Source organism: Dasypus novemcinctus, chromosome 24, assembly GCF_030445035.2.
Source record: "Dasypus novemcinctus isolate mDasNov1 chromosome 24, mDasNov1.1.hap2, whole genome shotgun sequence".
Classification (NCBI taxonomy): domain Eukaryota; kingdom Metazoa; phylum Chordata; class Mammalia; order Cingulata; family Dasypodidae; genus Dasypus; species Dasypus novemcinctus.
The window spans coordinates 41,272,085-41,291,688 of record NC_080696.1 but is presented as its reverse complement, the minus strand read 5'-3'; the positions used below and the strand labels follow the sequence as shown (position 1 = coordinate 41,291,688).

The following is a 19,604-nucleotide window of genomic DNA, read 5'->3' as shown; positions in this document are numbered from 1 at the left end:
AGTAGGGTGAGGGGGGTGGGAGTATATGGGGACCTCATAGTTTTTTAATGTAATATTAAAAAAATAAAGACAAAAAATTTTTAAAAAGTAAAAAAAAAAAAAAGAGCTAAACTCAACGATTTAACTGAATAACTAAAGAAACTAGAAAAAGAACAGCAAACCAATCCCAAAACAAGCAGAAGGAAAGAAATACTAAAGATTAGAGCAGAAATAAATGAAATTAAGAACAAAAAAAAAAATTAGAGAAAATCAACAAAACTAAAAGCTGGTTCTTAGAGAAGATAAATAAAATCGACAAATCCCAGCTAAAGTAGCAAAGAAAAAGGGAGAAGATGCAAATAAACACAATCAGAAATGAAAGGGGGAAAGTTACAACTGACCCCATAGAAATAAAAAGAATCATAAGAGGATATTATGAGAAACTGTATGCTAACAAACTAGACAACCTAGAGGAAATGGACAAATTCCTAAAAATGCACAACCTACACTCACGCTAAAAGAAATACAAGACCTTAACAAACCAATCACATTTAAAGAGATTGAATCCGTCATCAAAAATCTCCCAGCGAAGTCCAGAACCAGATGGCTTAACAGGTGAATTCTACCAAGCATTTCATAAAGAATTAACACCAATTCTGTTTAAACTCTTTTAAGAAATTGCAGAGAAGGAAAAGTTACCCAGTACATTTTATGAAGGCAACATCATCCTAATACCAAAGCCAGATAAAGATACTACAAGAAAATAAAATTAAAGACCAATCTCTCTAATGAACATAGATGCAAAAGTTCTTAACAAAATCCTTGCAAATAGAATCCAACAGCATATCAAAAGATTTATACATCACGACCAGGTAGGATTTATTCCTGGTATGCAAGGCTGGTTCAATATTAAGAAAATCAATTAACATAAGACACCATATTAACAAATTGAAGGAAAAAACCCACATAATCATCTCAATCTATGTAGAAAAGTCATTCAACAAAATTTAGCATCCTTTTTGATAAAAATCCTTCAAAAGATAGGAATAGAAGGAAAATTCCTCGATATGATAAAAAGCCTGTATGAAAAACCCACAGCCAACATCATACTCAATGGGGAAAGGTTGAAAGCTTTCCCTCTAAGATTGGGAATAAAACAGGGATGACCACAGTCACCACTGTTGTTTAGTACTGTACTAGAAGTTCTAGCTAGGGCTAGACAAAAAAAGATTAAAAGCATCCAAATAGGAAAAGAGGAAGTAAAACTCTTACTGTTTGCAGATGACATGATCCTGTGCTTAGAAAATTCTGAAGTATCCACAAAAAGCTACTTGAGCTAATAAATGAGTTCAGCAAAGTGGCAGGCTACATTACCAACATGCAAAAATCAATAATGTTTTTGTCCACTAGTACCGAACAATTAGAGGAGGAAATCAGGGGGAAAATTCCATTTACAATAGCAACAAAAAGACTCATATACCTAGGAATTAACCAAGGAAGTACATGACCTATATGTTGAAAACTATAAAACAATGCTGAAAGAACTTTAAAAAGATTTAAACAAATGGAAAGACATTCCGTGCTCATGGATTGGAAGAATGAATATTATGAAGATGTCAATCTTACACAAACTGATTTATAGATTCAATACAATACCAATCAAAATCCCAAAAGCTTACTTTACAGAATTAGAAAAGGCAATTACCAAATTTATTTGGGGGAAAGTACACCCAAATAGCCAAAAACATTCTAAAAAAGAAGAGGAATTTCACTGCTGGACCTTGAAACATATTACAAAGCTACAGTGCTCAAAACAGCATGGTATTGGCATAAAGATAGACACACTGATGAGTGGAATAGAACTGAGGACCCAGAAATAAACCCTCATCTATTCAGTCAACTGTTTTTTGACAAACCTACCAAGCTAATGTTAACAGGACAAAACTGCCTCTTCAACGAATGGTGCTAGGAAAAACTCGATATCTATAACCAAAAGTATGAAAGAGGACCCCTATCTCACTCCCTATACAAAAATCAACTCCAAATGAATCAATGACCTAAATATAAAAACCAGGACCATAAAACTACTAGATGAAAACGTAGAGAAACATCTTCAAGACCTTACAGCAGGTGGCGGTTTCTTGGACCTTATACCCAAAGCACGTGCAACAAAAGAAAAAAGAGATAAAATTAAACACTTCTGTACCTCACAGGACTTTCTCAAAAGACAGCCAATTTAATGGGAGAAAATATTTGGAAATCACATATCCAATAAGGGCTTAATATCCAGAATATATAAAGAGATGTTATAACTCAACAATAAAAAGACAACCCAATTAAAAAATGGGCAAAAGACTTGAATAGACATTTGTCCAAAGGAGAAATACAAATGGCATAAAAAGACATGAAGAAATGCTCAACCTCACTAATGATTAGGGAAATGCAAATCAAAAACTAATACAATGAAATATCATTTCACACCTATCAGAATGGCCACTATTAAAATACAGAGATCTACAAGTGTTGGAGAAGATGTAGCGAGAGATAGGAACACTTATTCAGTATTGGTGGGAATGAAGAATGGTATAGCACTGTGGAGGACTGTTTGGCAGTTCCCAAAGAAGCTGAATACAGACTTGCCATGTGACCCTGCAATACCACTACTGGGTAATACCAGAAGAACTGAGAGCAGTGACCTGAACAGACATCTGCACACCAATGTTCAAAGCAGCATTATTCACGACTGCCAAAAGCTGGAAACAACTCAGGTCCATCGACCGACGAAATGGGTAAAAACCATGCTGCATTCACATAATGGAATGCTATGCAGCTGTAAGAAGAAATGAAGTCGTAAAATATATGCAACATGGATGAACCTGGAGGACATTATGTTGAGCGAAGCAAGCCAGACCCAAAAGGACAAGTATTATTTTGTGTTACTATGAACCAAATATATTGTGTAACATATTGTATGATTAAAAAAAAAAATTATATGTATCCAATACAAAAAAAAAGAAAATTCATGAAAACAAAAACTGGTTCTTTGAGATGGTCAATAAAATCGATGAACTTCTAGTCAGACTGATCAGAAAAAAAGAGAAGACACAATTAGGAATAAGACAGGGCACATCACTACAGACTCTACAGATATGAAAAGGAAAATAAAGGAATCAAAATGTTCAATTCCTTAAATTTGATAGTTGTACTTAAGGTGGTTACATATTGAGTGTCCTTGCTCTCGGGAAATGTACCTGGAAGTGTTAAGTGTTGATGGAATACAATGCATGCAACATACTTTCAAATGTTTAGATAGCAGACACACGGACAGACAGAATGATATAAGAAATGTCAGAAAATGCTAAAAGTAAACTGGAGCAGCTGGGTGAGGGTATATATTAGAGTTCTATATATTATTGTTTTTGTATTACTTTTGCAACTTTTCTGTCAGTTTGAAGTTGTTTCAAAATAAAAAGTTTTTTAAAAAGATGGGGAAAAAGAAAATAAGGGAATATTCAGGAACAACTTTAAGCCAATAAATTCTAAAACAGATGAAATTGATAAAATTCCTTGAAAGACATAAAGTACTCAAGTGCACTCAGAAGAGATAAATGAAACAAATAAATAAATTGGGCTTCAAAATTAAAAATGTTTCTCTTCAAAAGATCCTATTTTGAAAACAAAAAGGCAAGCCAGGGACTAGGAGAAAATATCTGCAAAACATATATCTGACAAAAGATTGTATCCACAATATATTAAAAAACTCTAACAATTCAGTAATAAGATGAACAATGCAAATAAAACAAAAGATTTAAATTGACATATCACCAAAAGAAAATACGTGGATGGTGAAAAAGCACATTAATCATGAGGGAAATACAAATTAAAACCAAAATACCAATATATATACCTACTAGAATGGCTAAAATGAAAAACAGTCTAACCATATCAAGTGTTAGGATATGGAGCAACTGGATCTCTTTTACACTGCTGGTGAAAATATAAAAATTGTACCATCATTTTGGAAATCAGTATCTTAAAAAAAAGTAACCATACACCAATCATATGACCCAGCCATTCAACAACTAGGTATATACCCAAGAGAAATGAAAGATATGTCTACCCAAAGATTTATATATGAATATTCATAGAAGGTTTATTTCCTAGGAGCTAAGAACTGGAAACCCAGATGTTGATAAAATAGGAACAGAAAAACTATGATATGTCTGTACAATGAAATACTACTAGAAATGAAAAAGGAACCAACTATTGCTACACAATGACATGCATGAATCTCAAAACGCGCAAGGAGTGCGCCCGTGAGGAAAGCCGCCCAGCGTGAAAAGAAAGAGTAGCCTGCCCAGGAATGGCGCCGCCTACACTTCCGTGCCGCTGATGACAACAGAAGCGGACAAAGAAACAAGACGCAGCAAATAGACACCAAGAGCAGACAACCGGGGGGGGGGGGAGGGGGGGAATTAAATAAATAAATAAATCTTAAAATATATATATATATATAGTGAGTGAAATAAGCCAGACACCCCCCAAACAACAATAATAATAACAACAACAACAACAAAAACACAGAGTATATACCATATGAATCCATTTGCATAAAACTCTAGAAAAGGCAAACTAATCTATATTGGACAGAAAGCAAATTAATAGTTGACTGGGGACACTGCAGTAAGGTAGGAGTTAAGGATTACAAAAGGACACAAGGAAACATTTGGGGATGATAAATATGCTCCTTATCATCCTTGTGGAGATGGTATCATGAGTATATACATATTTCAAAACTCACCAAAGTGTACACTTTAAATATGTGCAATGCAATACAATGGAATGAAGAATAGCTAAGACGCCTGATGGAAAGTGAGAGACAGGTCCTATACAGTTTTCTGTCAAGTAATCTTGATCTAATTAATCTACCTTCTCAACCATAGCACTTCGCCATTTATGAAGAGGTAAAGCCAGCCTGGAGGGCTGTTGGAAGGATTACGTTGTGCTTTTGAATCGTTTTTCTGGTTCCTAGAGAATAGGTGTAAACTACTATTATCCATCTAAAAGAGAATGGTACAGCAGCTTGGGGGGAAAAGGAACGTTTGTTGTTAGACAAAGAACAAGCAAGCTCCGTGCGCACAGCTTGGAGCACAAACTGCATTCAGCCCCATTAGGAAGGTCAGAACAGACTAGCTCTTAAAAAACAAAACAAAAAATTGTGAATGACCACAAGAATAAAAATGCAATATAGTTTGGACCTTCAAATGTTCATTAGGAATAAAACCAATGTAGCACAAGGTAAAAACCAAAGGCATAAATTGCTAGGCTAAAAGCTAATTCCCTAGGCTATCCTATCTACCTATAAAGTTTGCCATGAGCTCACAGTCCAGAATTGGGTTTGCGGATGTTATATCACTGCCATTTTATTTGATTTTTTTTGTCAGAGACATTTTAAGATTAAGGGAAACCTTACCAAAAAACCTAAGAGCAAAAAAAGTTGGTGGTTTCTAAAATAGACACGTGTGTACCCTTCCCTCTCTTCTTGCCTTAAGAGCTAATAACCAAGATGGTTCAGTGTATTTCTGTTACACAACCCAAAGTCGCATTTATACACATCCCTTGGGATCAAAGTGGTCTCTTCTTCTAACTGGAACAGGGTTTTACAACACAAGTAATAAGCCTTCATGTCAACACTTTCAAGGAAACTGACAATGTAATTCTCACTGGCTTTGTTGCTTCTTAAAGAACAACGTACCTGTTTTGATACAAGGACATACTCTTAAAGAGTGCTTTGTGGGGTCAAGAAGCAAACATTTTGGAGAACAGGCTAGAATTAAACTGGATACACTGGAATCTGCTATGTGTAGCAACTATCTTACAAAGAGAGGTATCTATAACTAAGAACATGAAAGTGCAAACCATTCTCCATCCAGGGGAAATAACAGCATTTTTTGTAGCTCCATCCTCATTCCCTGCCATATCCTAATATGGTTACCTCCAATAATTTAGCTTATATCTTAACTCTTCTGCTACTAGCCAAAGACCATCCAAACCTCCTCTCTATACATACTTACCCTCAAACTATCAAACTGAAAGAATGAGGCTGAGCTACCTGACACATGAAGGAACCATTATTTCTAGAATATCAGACTTGTTCTCTTTTAGTGTACAATTCCATGCTGTACAAAAGTTCTGTACCTTCTACCCTTACATCACCCCTCTTTCTTTATGAAAACACACACATAATCAAATAGAACTCCCAACCTTTTTTTTTTTTTTGGTTCCTCTTCTCTAGCAGGATGGCTACCTGTTGCTTTTTTCACAGTATCAACTCCAGGTTTAAATATCACCTCAACAAACTCTTCTTTTCCAAGATGTCTTCATCTGTCCTTTGGCTGACAGAGAAAAACAAAAAAACTACCTTTCTTCTTATTGATTCTGCCAAGCACTGTGAAAACCACTTGCTTTTTTTTTTTGTCTTTATTTTTTTAATGTTATTAAAAATATATGAGGTCCCCATATACCCCCCACCCCCCTCACCCCACTCCTCCCCCCCATAACAACAACCTCCTCAATCATCATGAGACATTCATTGCATTTGGTGAATACATCTCTGAGCATCACTGCACCTCATGGTCAATGATCCACATCATAGTCCACACTCTCCCACAGTCCACCCAGTGGGCCATGGGAGGACATACAATGTCCAGTAACTGTCCCTGCAGCACCACCCAGGACAACTCCAAGTCCCGAAAACACCCCCACATCACATCTCTTCCTCCCACTCCCTACCCCCAGCAGCCACCATGGCCACTTTCTCCACTCCAATGCCACATTTTCTTCGATTACTAATCACAATAGTTCATGAAAAGAATATCAGTAAGTCCACTCTACATCTATATCAAGAGGGGGCTTAGATTCCACATGGATGCTGGATGCAATTCTCCTGCTTCCAGTTGTAGGCACTCTTGGCCCCCTGGTGTGGTGGTTGACCTTCTTCACCTCCATGTTAGCTAAATGGGGTAAGTCCAATAAACCAGAGGGTAGGAGTTGCAAGTCTGTTGAGGCTCAGGGCCTGGCTATCATATGGTCAGTCCAGAGATTCAGGTCCCCTGGGTATACATTAAACCCCAGCAACAGCTACAGTTCTGGTAAAAGTAACAGGAGAGGTTTGTGGACAAAGATCACACATAAGTCCAGCTCCTTCACACAGAAACACAAATTCCAAGGTAGGGCCAACTGAGATGGCACTGAACTCCACCTGCCATGATCATAGAACCTGTGGGTCTCTGTAGCCCTCAGAAGAACCAATACCTGGGGTTGTATCTACTTTATCTGTCTCTGGGACTTTGCTCAGGTGTGCATAAGAGCAATCCACTTACTTTTAATGCAGGATAAAAAAAAAAAAAAATCAAATGGCAACTAAACTAACACCTGGATGAAAGGAAAAGACTAGAGGGAAAACGAATGTGAAGTAAAGGCAAGGAGGTAACTGGCCTCCAAAAACAGCTCCTAGAAACAAAAGCTGGGTGATTGTAAATATGCATGAAAGACTTCTGTAAATCCTGAGTAGAATGGTTATAAGAAATGAATACCTAAACCATTACTCTGAAATACCCAAGAAAACGATGGAAGAAGAAAGTTGAGAGGCTCAAGCGTTCCAAAGGAGAATAAACTAAAGTGCAGACAATTGTGCTGGCTTCTGCTCTGAAAGTTAGCATGCGTACAGGCCAGACAGAACTGCCAGGGGATGCGAACCCAGGACTAGAGCTGATCCTATCCTATCACCCCTGAGCTGTAAAGATCTAAATCACAACTATCCAGCAGCTCATTTTGTGTTCTTCACACCATGCACTAAAATGATGTAACAGCAAAAAACAGAAATAAATACCTTCAGGAAGGAGACTGAATTCTCAGTCATATGGTTTTTAGTAAATCACTCTTCCTTTGGGTCTATCTATAGGATTTGCCAGAATTCTATGATCCAGTGATTCTAAATAGCAAAAATATTTCTCAAATTTTCTCACTCATTTAGCAAATATTTATTAAAGGCCTGATGGATATCTATTGCTAGGCACTGGGATATAAGAAGAAGAAGATGGTTTCTGCCATCAAGAGTATAGTTGGAAATTTAGATCAATAGATGATCACCATACAGGGTAATGAGTGCTCTGATGGAGGTAAGCAAGGGAGGTTTCAGTAGAAAAGAAACCAACTTCCAAAATAGTGAAATGTCTTAAAGAATCTAAAATACCATGATTTAGAGATTAAAATGTAAAATGTGTGGGAAGGGGAAAATAAAAAGGGATAGTTGTAGGAGAACTGGGCAGAGGCCAAATCAGAAAGGGAGCTAATACTATTTCAGATGTTCACAAAGAAATAAATTCTCAATTTTTAAAATGTAAAGGAATTTATTAGTAGAAAAGAAATAGAAAATTTCCAAATCTCCAGAAAAAAAATGAAAGGGCTAAAATAGATAAGAAACAAAAGAAAGCCATCAAGGAAATGATATTGATAAGAACACAGTAAACAGACAGGGAAAGGCAAACATAATATTAATAGTAATTATAATAGAAGCAAATAGTTTAAATTCATCTACTTAAAAGACAAACTTTTATACTGGATTAAAAACAAACCACTCTTTTTACATGTGGATGTTACATTTGCTGCAACTGATGTCCAGATATTGAAGCATATCTACAGTAGATACAATCCCAGGTAGTGGTGCTCCTGAGGGCTACAGAGACATACAGTCCTATGGTCATGGCAAATGGCTCTGGAGTTCAGAGCCTTGCCAGTGGGCCCGACTTTGGAATTTACATTCCTGAGTGTGATGGAGTTGGATTCAGATGTTACCTCTCTACACATGCCTCTTTTGTCACTTTTACTGACCCTGTGGTTGGTGCTGGGATGGGTGTATGCTTTGGAGACTTGAATCTCTGGGCTGTCCATGGGCCAGGTGGGCCCCGAGCTTCAGCATAGTTGGAACACCTACTCTCTGGTTCACTGGACTTACCCAGGGCTAACAGGGAGGTGAGGATGGTCAACCACCACACAAGGGAACCGAGAGAGTCTACAAATGCAAGCAGGAAAATCCCATCCATCAGCCATGTGGGATCCAAGTCCCCTCTTGATTTAGAGGTGGAGTAGAAATCGCCATCCCAGGGTCCTCAGGTTGGAGGAATAAAATATGGAATAGAGTGGACTTACTGGTACTCTACTCTAGAATTATTGTGACTCTAGCAATGGAAGAAACTGTATCACTGATGTGGAGACAGTGGCTACTGGAGTTGCTGAGGGCTGGAAGAAGGAAGAAGAGGTGGGATATGAGGGCATTTTCGGGACTTGGAGTTGTCTTGTCCGGAATGATATTGCAGGGACAGATGCAGGACATTATATATCCTGCCATAACTCACTGAATGGACTGGGTGAGAGTGTAAACTACAATGTAAACTATAATCCATACTGTGAAGCAGTGCTCCAAAATGTATTCATCAAATGCAATGAATGTGCCACACTGATAAAAGAGGTTGTTGATATGGGAGGAGGGGGGTGGAGGATGGGGAGTTAGGGTATATAGGAACCTCTTATATTTTTAAATGTAACATTTTATGTGATCTATGTATCTTTTAAAAAAAAAGATAATAAAATTTTTAAAAATAAAAAATAAAAACAGCTATATGCTGGTAGTAAGAGTTACATGTAACACAAAATGACATAAAAAGCTAAAGATAAAGTGATGGAAAAGGATATAATAGACAAATTCAAAATTACTAAAAAATTAAAAGAAAATTTCATTACATGCAACAGAGGCCTTTTTAAAAATAAAATACACGAGATTAAGATAAAAGTAATTAGTATCCCTTGCTGAACAATACAGGGTTAGAATATAACAAGCAAAAAATTCAAGAAGGGAAAACAAGACAATTTTAGGTGAGAGACTAAAACGTCTTTCAGAATTTGACAAATCAGCAACAACAAAAAGAATAGAGAAGAGCTAAATATATTTACAAAATTGATGAAATACTTATATAATTTTATACCCTAGAAACACAAATTCTATTAAAATGTCCATGGAACATTTACAAAAACTAGCCAAGTATAAGGATAAAAATGAAATCTCAATTTTAGAAAAATAACAAAGTAATAAGAAAACAAGCCTTAACCATATGGAAATATGGGATGAAGCTAAAGCGATATTAAAAGGAAAATTTTAGCCTTAAGTGTTTCTAATTTTAAAATAGAGGAATATTTTTTAAAAGCATTAAGCATTTAACCTAGAAATATGGAAAAGGAGTAACAAAATAAATGAAAAGAAAGTAGAAAAAAGGAATTAAAAGCAGAAAAGCAGGGTAAAGAAGGCCCAAAAAAACAAAAAGCATATAAATTAAGTACCAAACCAAAAAACATGGGAAGAATTTCATTGCCTGACCTTGAAAAATATTACAAAGCTACAGCAGTTGAAACAGCGTGGTATTGGTATAAAGACACACACATTGATCAGCGGAATAGAACTAAGAGCCCAGAAATTAACCCTCACCTCTATGGCCAACTGGCTTTCCACAAACCTACCAAAGCCATGTTAAGAGGACAAAACAGTCTCTTCAACAAATGGTACTGAGAGAACTGTATATCCATAACCAAAAGAATGGAAGAGGATCCCTATCTCATTCACTATAAGAATCAACTCAAACAGGATCAAAGACCTAACTATAAAAGGCATAAAACTACCAAAAAAAAAAACATCTTAAAGACCTTGTGGTAGGTGGTGGCTTCTTCGACTTACAACCAAAGTATGAGCAACCTTTCAAAGAAAAAAACATAAATGGGACCTCGTCAAACTTAAACACTTTTGCACCTCAAAGGATTTTGTCAAAAGGGTGAAAAGCAGCCAACTCAATTGGAGAACATATTTGGAAATCATATACCCGAATGGGTTTAATAGCTGTTATCTAGAGAAAGACATGCTACAACTTAATAAAAAGACAAACTGATTTAAAAATGGGCAAAAGACTTGAATAGACATTTGTCCAAAAAAGAGATAGAAAAGGCAAAAAAAAAACACAAAACACATGAAAAAATGTTCAATATCACTAGTGAATAGGGAAATACAGATCAAAGCTACAGTGAGATATCGCTTCATACCTATTAGCATGCTGACTATTAAAAAGACAGAATTACTTGTGTGGGAGAGGGTGTGGAGAGACAGGAACGCTTATTCACTATTGGTGGGAAGGTAGAATGGTACAGCCTCTGTGGAGGACTGTTCGGCAGTTCCTAAAAAGTTGAATATAGATTTGCCACGTGACCCAGCAATACCACTAATGGGTATATACCCAGAAGAACTGAGAGCAGTGACACCAAGAGACTTTTGCACACAGATGTTCATAGTGGTGTTATTCTTGATTGCCAAAAGATGGAAATTACCCAGGTGCCAATCAACTAATGAATGGATAAACAAACTGTGGTGTAGTCATACAATGGAATATTACGTAGCTGTTAAGAAATGAAATTGTAAAGTATATGAGACACTATATTGAGTGAAAGAGAATTAGGTTTAAAAATGGAAAGCTAAGGGTTAATCTGTGCAGAGTTGGTAAAAAGGCTGTGTATTAATCTTTGAAAATGAACAGAAAAAGTGAAAGCACAACATAATATTTTTAACTAGCAGTACTATTATGTGGGTATGACAGTGGTTTAAAGGGAAAGTCTAAGTTCATGTATATTAACAAAAGGAAGGCAAAAAAAAAAAAAGTAACATGGGACTGTTGAGCACAGTAAAACCGCATGTGAAATATGATTATGGGTAAAATTGCACATATAAGGCCATTTTTCTTTGAAACTGGACAAATGTACGTTATTATAAGATACTAATATCAGACAAAAAAAACTGCTTTGTTAAGTGAAAGAAACCAACACAATGTACTATATATTGTATGATGCCATTTATATAAAATATAAATCAATTTATAAAGATGAAATTAGATTAGTGGCTATGTAGGGTGGGGGAAGGACAGAGGGATTGAGAGGTGACTACTAAGAGGTATGGAGTTTTTCTTTTTGGAGAAATGAAATTGTTCTAAAAATGTTTGTGGTGATAAATGCACAACACTGTGATTATACTAAAAGCCACTGATTAGACACTTTGGATAGATTACATGGTATGTAAATATATCTCAATAAAACTGCTTAAAAAATAAATAAATGTGCAAGAATAGTCAGAAATAGCAGCTATGTACAGCAAGGAAAGCATAGATTGAGAGATGAAGAATTTTCTTGTTTGCTTGCCTGTTTTTTATTATAATTATTGAAATAATGAAAATAATAATAATGATTGAAGTGGTGAAAGCACAGCTATGTGATTATACCAAATACCATTAATTGTATACTTTGGGTGAATAGTACACTTTATTAATATATATCAATAAAATTGATTTATTTTTAAAAAAAGGAAGTATGCTAACTGAAACCAGACAAAAAGCAGAATACGCTATTTCACTCCATTTATACAAAATGTAAATATAAACAAATTACAGAGATGGAAATAGATTAGCAGTTATGTATAGTAGGAAAAGGATAGATTGTGAGGTGTCTACTAAGGGGCAGGGTTTTTTGTTTTTCGTTGTTTTTATTCTTTTTTTTTGCATAACGAAAAAGTTGTAATAAAGTACTGAATGTACAACTCTGTGATTATACCAAATGCCATTGATTATACACTTTAGATGGAGTGTATGGTTTATGAGTAAGTTTCAATAAAATTGATATAAAAAACTTATAAAAGTGCATAACGAAGGATAATCACAGTAAATTATTAATTTTTCTGAGGTACTAGGGCCCGGGATTGAAACTGGGACCTTGTATGCGGGAAGCTGGTGCTCAACTGCAAAGCCACATCAGCTCCCCTGAGTTGGATTTTTCATTTGTTTGCTTGTTGTTTGTCCTTTTGTTTTTAGGAGGCACCGGGAACCAACCCAAGACTTACCATGTGGGAAAGAGGCATTCAACCACTTGTGCTACATAAACTTCCCCATAGTAAATTATTGACTGTGCACTAAATAATATTTACATAATCTTAAAAAGGAAAAAAAATATTAATATTTTTCAATTTTTCAACTCAAACTGTAGACTAGACAGTGCTTTCTGGGATGAAGGAAATATTCTCTAGTATTGTATGTGGCTTCTGAGCACTTGAGATATGGCTGGCTAGTTGTAGCTGAAGAACTGAATTTAAAATTTTATTTAATTTTAATTTATTTAAATTAAATAGTCTCATGTGCCTGGTGGCTGATATAGTGGACAGTGCAGCTCTTGACAATGTAAAAAATAAGTGTAAATATTACCTATCTTTAACAATATAAAAGTAAACATACAAGGACAAATATTGTATGATATCACTGATATGAAATAAAAAGAATCTATAAATCCAGAGAGTTAGAAATTAGAATACCAGTTAGAAGTGGGTTTGGGAATGGGGAATTAATGCTTAATGGATATAGAGTTTCTGTTTGGGTTGATGGAAAGGATTTGGTAACGGATGAAGTTGAAGGTAGCAAAACACTGTAAATGAATTAACACCACTGAATTGTATACTTGAAAGGGGATAAAACAGGAAATGTTATGCTATGTATATGTTACCACAATACAAATTAAAAAAAAAATACAAATGTACAACACAAAGCGTGAACCCTAATGTAAGCTATGGACATTGTCCAGTACTATTATTAGCCAGTAACAATAATATTATTTTATCAGCTATAACAAAGGTACTACACTAATGCAAAATGTCAACAATTGGGAAAGCTGTATATGTGAATTCTGTACTTTCTGCATGATTTTTCTGTAAACCTACAACTTCTCTAAAAAAGAAAATGAGTAAATTTTTAAAAAAAGAAACAGACCCACACATATATGATAAACTGATTTATGAAAAAGATATAAAGGCAATTTAATGGAAAACGGATTACCTTTTCAATAAATGGTGCCAGAAGTAGACATCTATATGCAAAAATAAATAAAAATAAGCCTTGATTCATATCATATACAAAATTAACTTAAAATGATCATGAACCTAAATATAAAACCTAGAACTTTAAAAATTCTAGGAGAAACTATAAGAAAAAAATTTTGAGACCTTGGTTTACGTAAACAGAGTTTAGATATTAAACCAAAGCACAATTCGTAAAAGAAAAAATTTGTAAATGGGACATCTCTGAAGCAAAACTTTTGCTCTTCAAAGACACTGCTAAAAATGAAAAGGCAAGCTATAGACTGGGAGAAAATATTTGTAAAACCACTACCTGACAAAGGACTTGCATATAGAGCACATAAAGAACACTTACAGGGATTTGGCTCAACCGATAGAGCGTCCACCTACCACATGGGAAGTCCAGGGTTCAAACCCAGGGCCTCCTGACTTGTGTGGTAAGCTGGCCCACGTGCAGTGCTGATGTGTGAAAGGAGTGCCGTGCAACACAGGGGTGTCCCCCATGTAGGGGAGCCCCATGTGCAAGGAGTGAGCCCTGTAAAAACAGCCACCCCATGCGAAAAAAGTGCAGCCTGCCCAGGAGTGGCGCCACACACATAGAGAGCTGACGCAGCAAAATGACACAACAAAAAGAGACAGATTCCCAGTGCCACTGACAAGAATATAAGCAGACACAGAAGAACACACAGCAAATGGACACAGAGAGCAGACAGCTGGGGTGGGGCGGGGGGCAGGAAGGGGAGAGAAATAAAGAACACTTACAACTCAATAAGAAGACAATCCAAATAAAAAATGTGCTAAATGTCTGGAGACTTTCACAAAAAAAGATACAAGAAAATTCAATATGCACATGAAAAGATGCTCAGTATTATTAGTCATCAGGTAAATTCAAATTAAAACCACAGCACACGGGAGCGGATGTGGTTCAAGCAGTTGAGCGCCCACCTCCCACATGGGAGGTCTTGGGGTCAGTTCCCTGTGCTTCCTAAAGAAAAAACAGACAATGAGCAGACGATAAGCAAACAGATTAGAGAGTCATCTCAGGGGGGAAAAACCCACAATACACAACTACTAGAATGGCTAATACTAAAAGTCTGACAAAGGAAGGATGCAGAGCAACTGAAGTTCTCATATCTTGCTGGAAAATGTCACAATCACAATCACTTTGGGAAAGAGTTTGGTGATTTCTTGTAATAATAAACATATGTTTATTATATGACCCAGTATTCCACTCCTGGGTGTTTTCCAAGGAGAAATGAAAACATATGTTTATACAACTTAATAATAGCAAAAAACTGAAAACAACCCAAATGTCCACCAACCAGTGAATAATAAACAGATGGCTATACTGGAATGTAGAGATATAATGATGTATTATGTAAAAGAAACAAACTACAGGTACATACAAGACTGTTGAACAAAATAAGCCAGACACAAAAAACTACATACTGTAGGATTCCATTTATATGAAATTCTAGCATGACAGTGATTGCCTGGGGTCAGGGGAATGGGTGGAGACTGACTGGAAAAGCACAACATTGTGATTATACTAAAAGCCACTGATTATATACTTTCGATAGACTGTATGGTTTATAAATATATTTCAATAAATAAATAACTGTGCAGTAATAGCCAGAAATAGCAGCTATGTACAGTTGGGGAAACAGAAATCAAAAGGTGAAGAATTTTCTTGTTTACTTGTTTGCGTTTTTAAATTATTATTGAAATAACAAAAATGCTCTAATAATAACTGAAGTGATGAATGCACAACTATGTGATTATCAAATACCTTTGACTGTACACTTTGAATGAACTGTATGCTTTATTAATATGTACAAATAAAATTTATCTGTTTAAAAAAAGAGAGACTGAGGAAATTTTTGGGGGGGGGATAAAAAATGATCTATAATGCACTGTCCAATATGGCAGTTAGATGTGGGTACTGAGCATCTTAAATACAGCTAATGCAATTGACCAACTAAAATTTATTTTATTTATTTATATAAATTTACACTGAATTTTATCCAGCTTCCCACCACTGTACATTATCAAGCTATATGCTACAGGAATACATCACTTCAGATTTGCACGCAACCATCCAAACACACTGGCAGTTTAGACCTTTAAGCTTAGAAGAAGTCCCTGCAGAGGATAGTTCTAAGGTTAGAAGGCCCGAGAAACCAAATTATCTCCTCTATATGCTATTTGCTTGAGAAGGAGGGTCATTTCAATAAAACGACAAGCAATTAGAAGGGTAAAGCAGATAAACAAACAAAAGTCTCAAGAGAGTAAAGCTAACAAAAATCAGCTAAGCACTAAAAGCCGCCGAATAATTTCTCATGCCCCTCTTTGAACTGTAAAAAAAAAAATTTTTTTTTTAAGAGCAATTCCTCAGAGGCAGACTTTCAATCAGTCTAAGGTCTGGTCTGGTATAAGTTGGACAATTAAGAGTCTACTCTACCCCAGACCCATGCAAGCTTTTAAAGAGAAGATATTTTAGAAATATTTACCTTGATAATGCTAGATACAAAATAGTTTTAAACACAAAAATGGTTGTTGTACAATTTGTTCTAATATCAAAACATTGGAAAAAACATCCATATCAATAACAGGAAAATAATAAATAATAAGCTAAATTCCCCTAAAGACCATTATGCAGTTATTGAAAACTCTCATGAAGATTATGTCACAGCATGGGAAAATTTTATTCATTCAATACAATTATAGCAATATTAAGTTAAAATGAAACTGCATAGGGAAGCGGACTTGGCTACTCCATGGGAGGTCTGCGGTTCAAACCCTGGGCCTCCTTGACCCGTGTGGAGCTGGCCCATGCGCAGGAGTGCCTTGCCCATGGCAAGGAGTGCCATGCCATGCAGGGGTGTCCCCCGTGTAGGGGAGCCCCATGCACAAGGAGTGCGCCCCGTAAGAGAGCCACCCAGCACGAAAGAAAGTGCAGCCTGCCCAAGAATGGTGCCGTACACATGGAGAGCTGACACAACAGGATGACGCCAACAAAACGAGACACAGATTCCCGGTGCCACTGAAAAGGACAGAAGTGGTCACAGAAGAACACACAGCGAATAATGGACACAGAGACCAGACAACTGGGGGGGGGGGGGGGGGAGCGAGAAATAAATAAATCTTAAAAAAAAAAAAAAGAAACAGCATAGAAAAATACATGTGTAGGAAGCCTAAAAAGTTACTAAAACCAAAGAAAACGATTATAGAACAAAAAGACTAGAAGGAAATATTCTCCCAAAGAGGGGTTATGTTTAGGTAACAGAGGTTTTTCTAAATCTTCTTGATGGTGGGAATCCTATTTTATTCATTTCCATATAAGACTAGCACTTAATACAGTACCTTATCAATGTTTAACAGCAGTTATACATGTATATATTCTAGATTATATTTAATATATATACATCAAATTTATCTAAAAATTTTTTTTCAAGTAAATATCTTAGTTTAATATAGTCTTCAGTGCACATGATAAGTTTCACAACAGCAGACTGGTTCAAATTCATGAAGAATAATTCCATCATGATTAATCTTCCAACCATGCAAACACGCCCTAGTGTCTCTCAATTTGAAAAACAATCCCTTGACTGTACCACATGCTCTGATTACCCCTCCCCCATTTCTCTAGTCCCCTTCCTTGTCAAATTTCTTAAGATTTATCAATACAAGCTACCTCCCTTTTGCTTCCAACTCTAGGATTCTGTGAAATACGCTAACATGATATGCACTTTAAAGACCTTAAGGAATTAGAGCATAAATAATAAGACATACAAGGAAAGGACTATAAAGAAAAGCTCTCCATCTTTCTTGCACATTTTCACATATCCTATGCTAGGCACATTAACACACACACGATTCATCATTGAAAGATATTCTGTCAATGATAAAAATACAAACAAGGCATAAAATAGGTCTGTGCGGGATAAAAAGAGAATTTGAGCTAAGTTTAGAAATTAACATAGGATAAATTGAGAAATTAATAACTAGATTTTCCCAAACCAACACACTAAGGAAGGAATAAGACAAAAGCTTCCTTCAATCACATGGTCATATTACTAGTCAACATAACAGGGCAGGGCACAAAGAGACCAAAACATACATTTAATTCACTCAATATAACTTTAGAAAAGACCACTCACACACACATATAACTGAAAACTTTACTGTTCTTTATGTATCTAGAAACTCAAATGAATAAAAGACTACTGCTACATGATCTTGAATCAAGTGAGGAGTCAGGCAAAAAAAGTGGGAAAACTAAGACTAGAGTCATACCTGAGCATGAGATTCATCAGCTGAAGACCTTCACCCTTCAGGAAGCGCTCCCGATTAGAACTGAGCATTAAGCAGGAACAGAGTGAATCAAACAGATTCTCCATCATCTCCTGTTCCTCAGCTGTGCTGGGATTGTGTCTTTTAAACACCTATCAAGCAAAGACAGATAGTAGAAGTACAGAGACATAAGAGAATGTCTTTTCATCAGCCATCATTCAACAATTTCCAAAGTCCACCTGTCATGAAGAAACTGAAGAAAAAGAAGTTTACCAAACAAAATTCTCATCAATTTCCATTTTAGAGAAACTGGTCTTGTTCAGTCTGATTCATAGGCATTAAATAAATGGATATGTTTATGCAAAAAACCAAAGCACTCAACTGACACTGGTTCTATCAGTGATTGACAGTTCCAGGGAGGAAGATTTAAAAACAAAACAAACTATTTTTACTAGAAAACAACAGAGATACAGAAAAACTTTGTAAAAGACATATACAGCTAAATTAATAAAGTAAACACTCCTGAAATCAGTAGCCAGGTCAAGAAACAGAACTTTGCCTGCCATCCTAAAAACCCTCCACTTGCTCAACCCAACCACAACCCTTTGTTGTCCTTTTACTAGTAACCACAATCCAAAGGGGCAAGTCTTGGCTCTGTATAAGGAAGAACCTTCTCATGAAGTAGTGGGCTCTAAGTCATGGGAGGGGTGCAAAGCAGAAACATTGCCTTTGCCAAAGATGCAGGACACGTTAAAGGGAAAAACCTTTTAACAGTATATACATATCCATACAATCTACTACAAAATGATCAATGATTTGGCAGGAACAGGATTATGCATCTCCCCAGAACTGGAAACAGATTCACATTTACAAGCTCTGTTTTTGGGGTGGATGCCAAGGCACTTGGGCTGCTGGCTCCAAGAAAGAAAGCTGTATGCAAACTGACATCTCAGACACTCCCAACACTCTCAAGGTTTTATCCAAATGATCTATCTTCAGTACTGTTTTTAGAGTTGCACAGATGAGCTTTGTTAAAAGAAATCTTAACAGTATTTTCAAAATGCCAGAGAACATTTCAATTGGATTTCCATTTCTTATAGTGTACAAATGTCAATTTCCAAAGTCTCCTACTAATCTCCAGTGCCATGTCCTTCCCTTTCCTCCTCTGTGACCTCTACCTCACTACACTGGAAATTACACACCTTGAGCTGATCAGTATCCTAACTGAATAGACTGCAGTTTAGTGGTGAACTAGAAAGGAAGGGGGTGAATCATTTTGAGAGTAGGCCAACTGTGAAACTAATTTGGTATTCTTGACTCAAAATATACAACTAAGCAGGAAGCATAC

General features: G+C 36.1%; 1 protein-coding gene across 2 annotated transcripts in view; it reads right to left on the bottom strand.

Annotated features, from left to right (window-relative positions):
* Nucleotides 1-19,604, bottom strand: part of CTNNBL1 (catenin beta like 1) — a 227,099-nt gene that overhangs the window by 109,023 nt on the left and 98,472 nt on the right. For both annotated transcript variants that reach the window (XM_071211701.1, XM_058287065.2), the window contains exon 10: nucleotides 18,260-18,408. In XM_071211701.1, coding sequence (XP_071067802.1) covers nucleotides 18,260-18,408 — 149 coding nt within the window. The remainder of the gene's footprint in view (nucleotides 1-18,259; nucleotides 18,409-19,604) is intronic.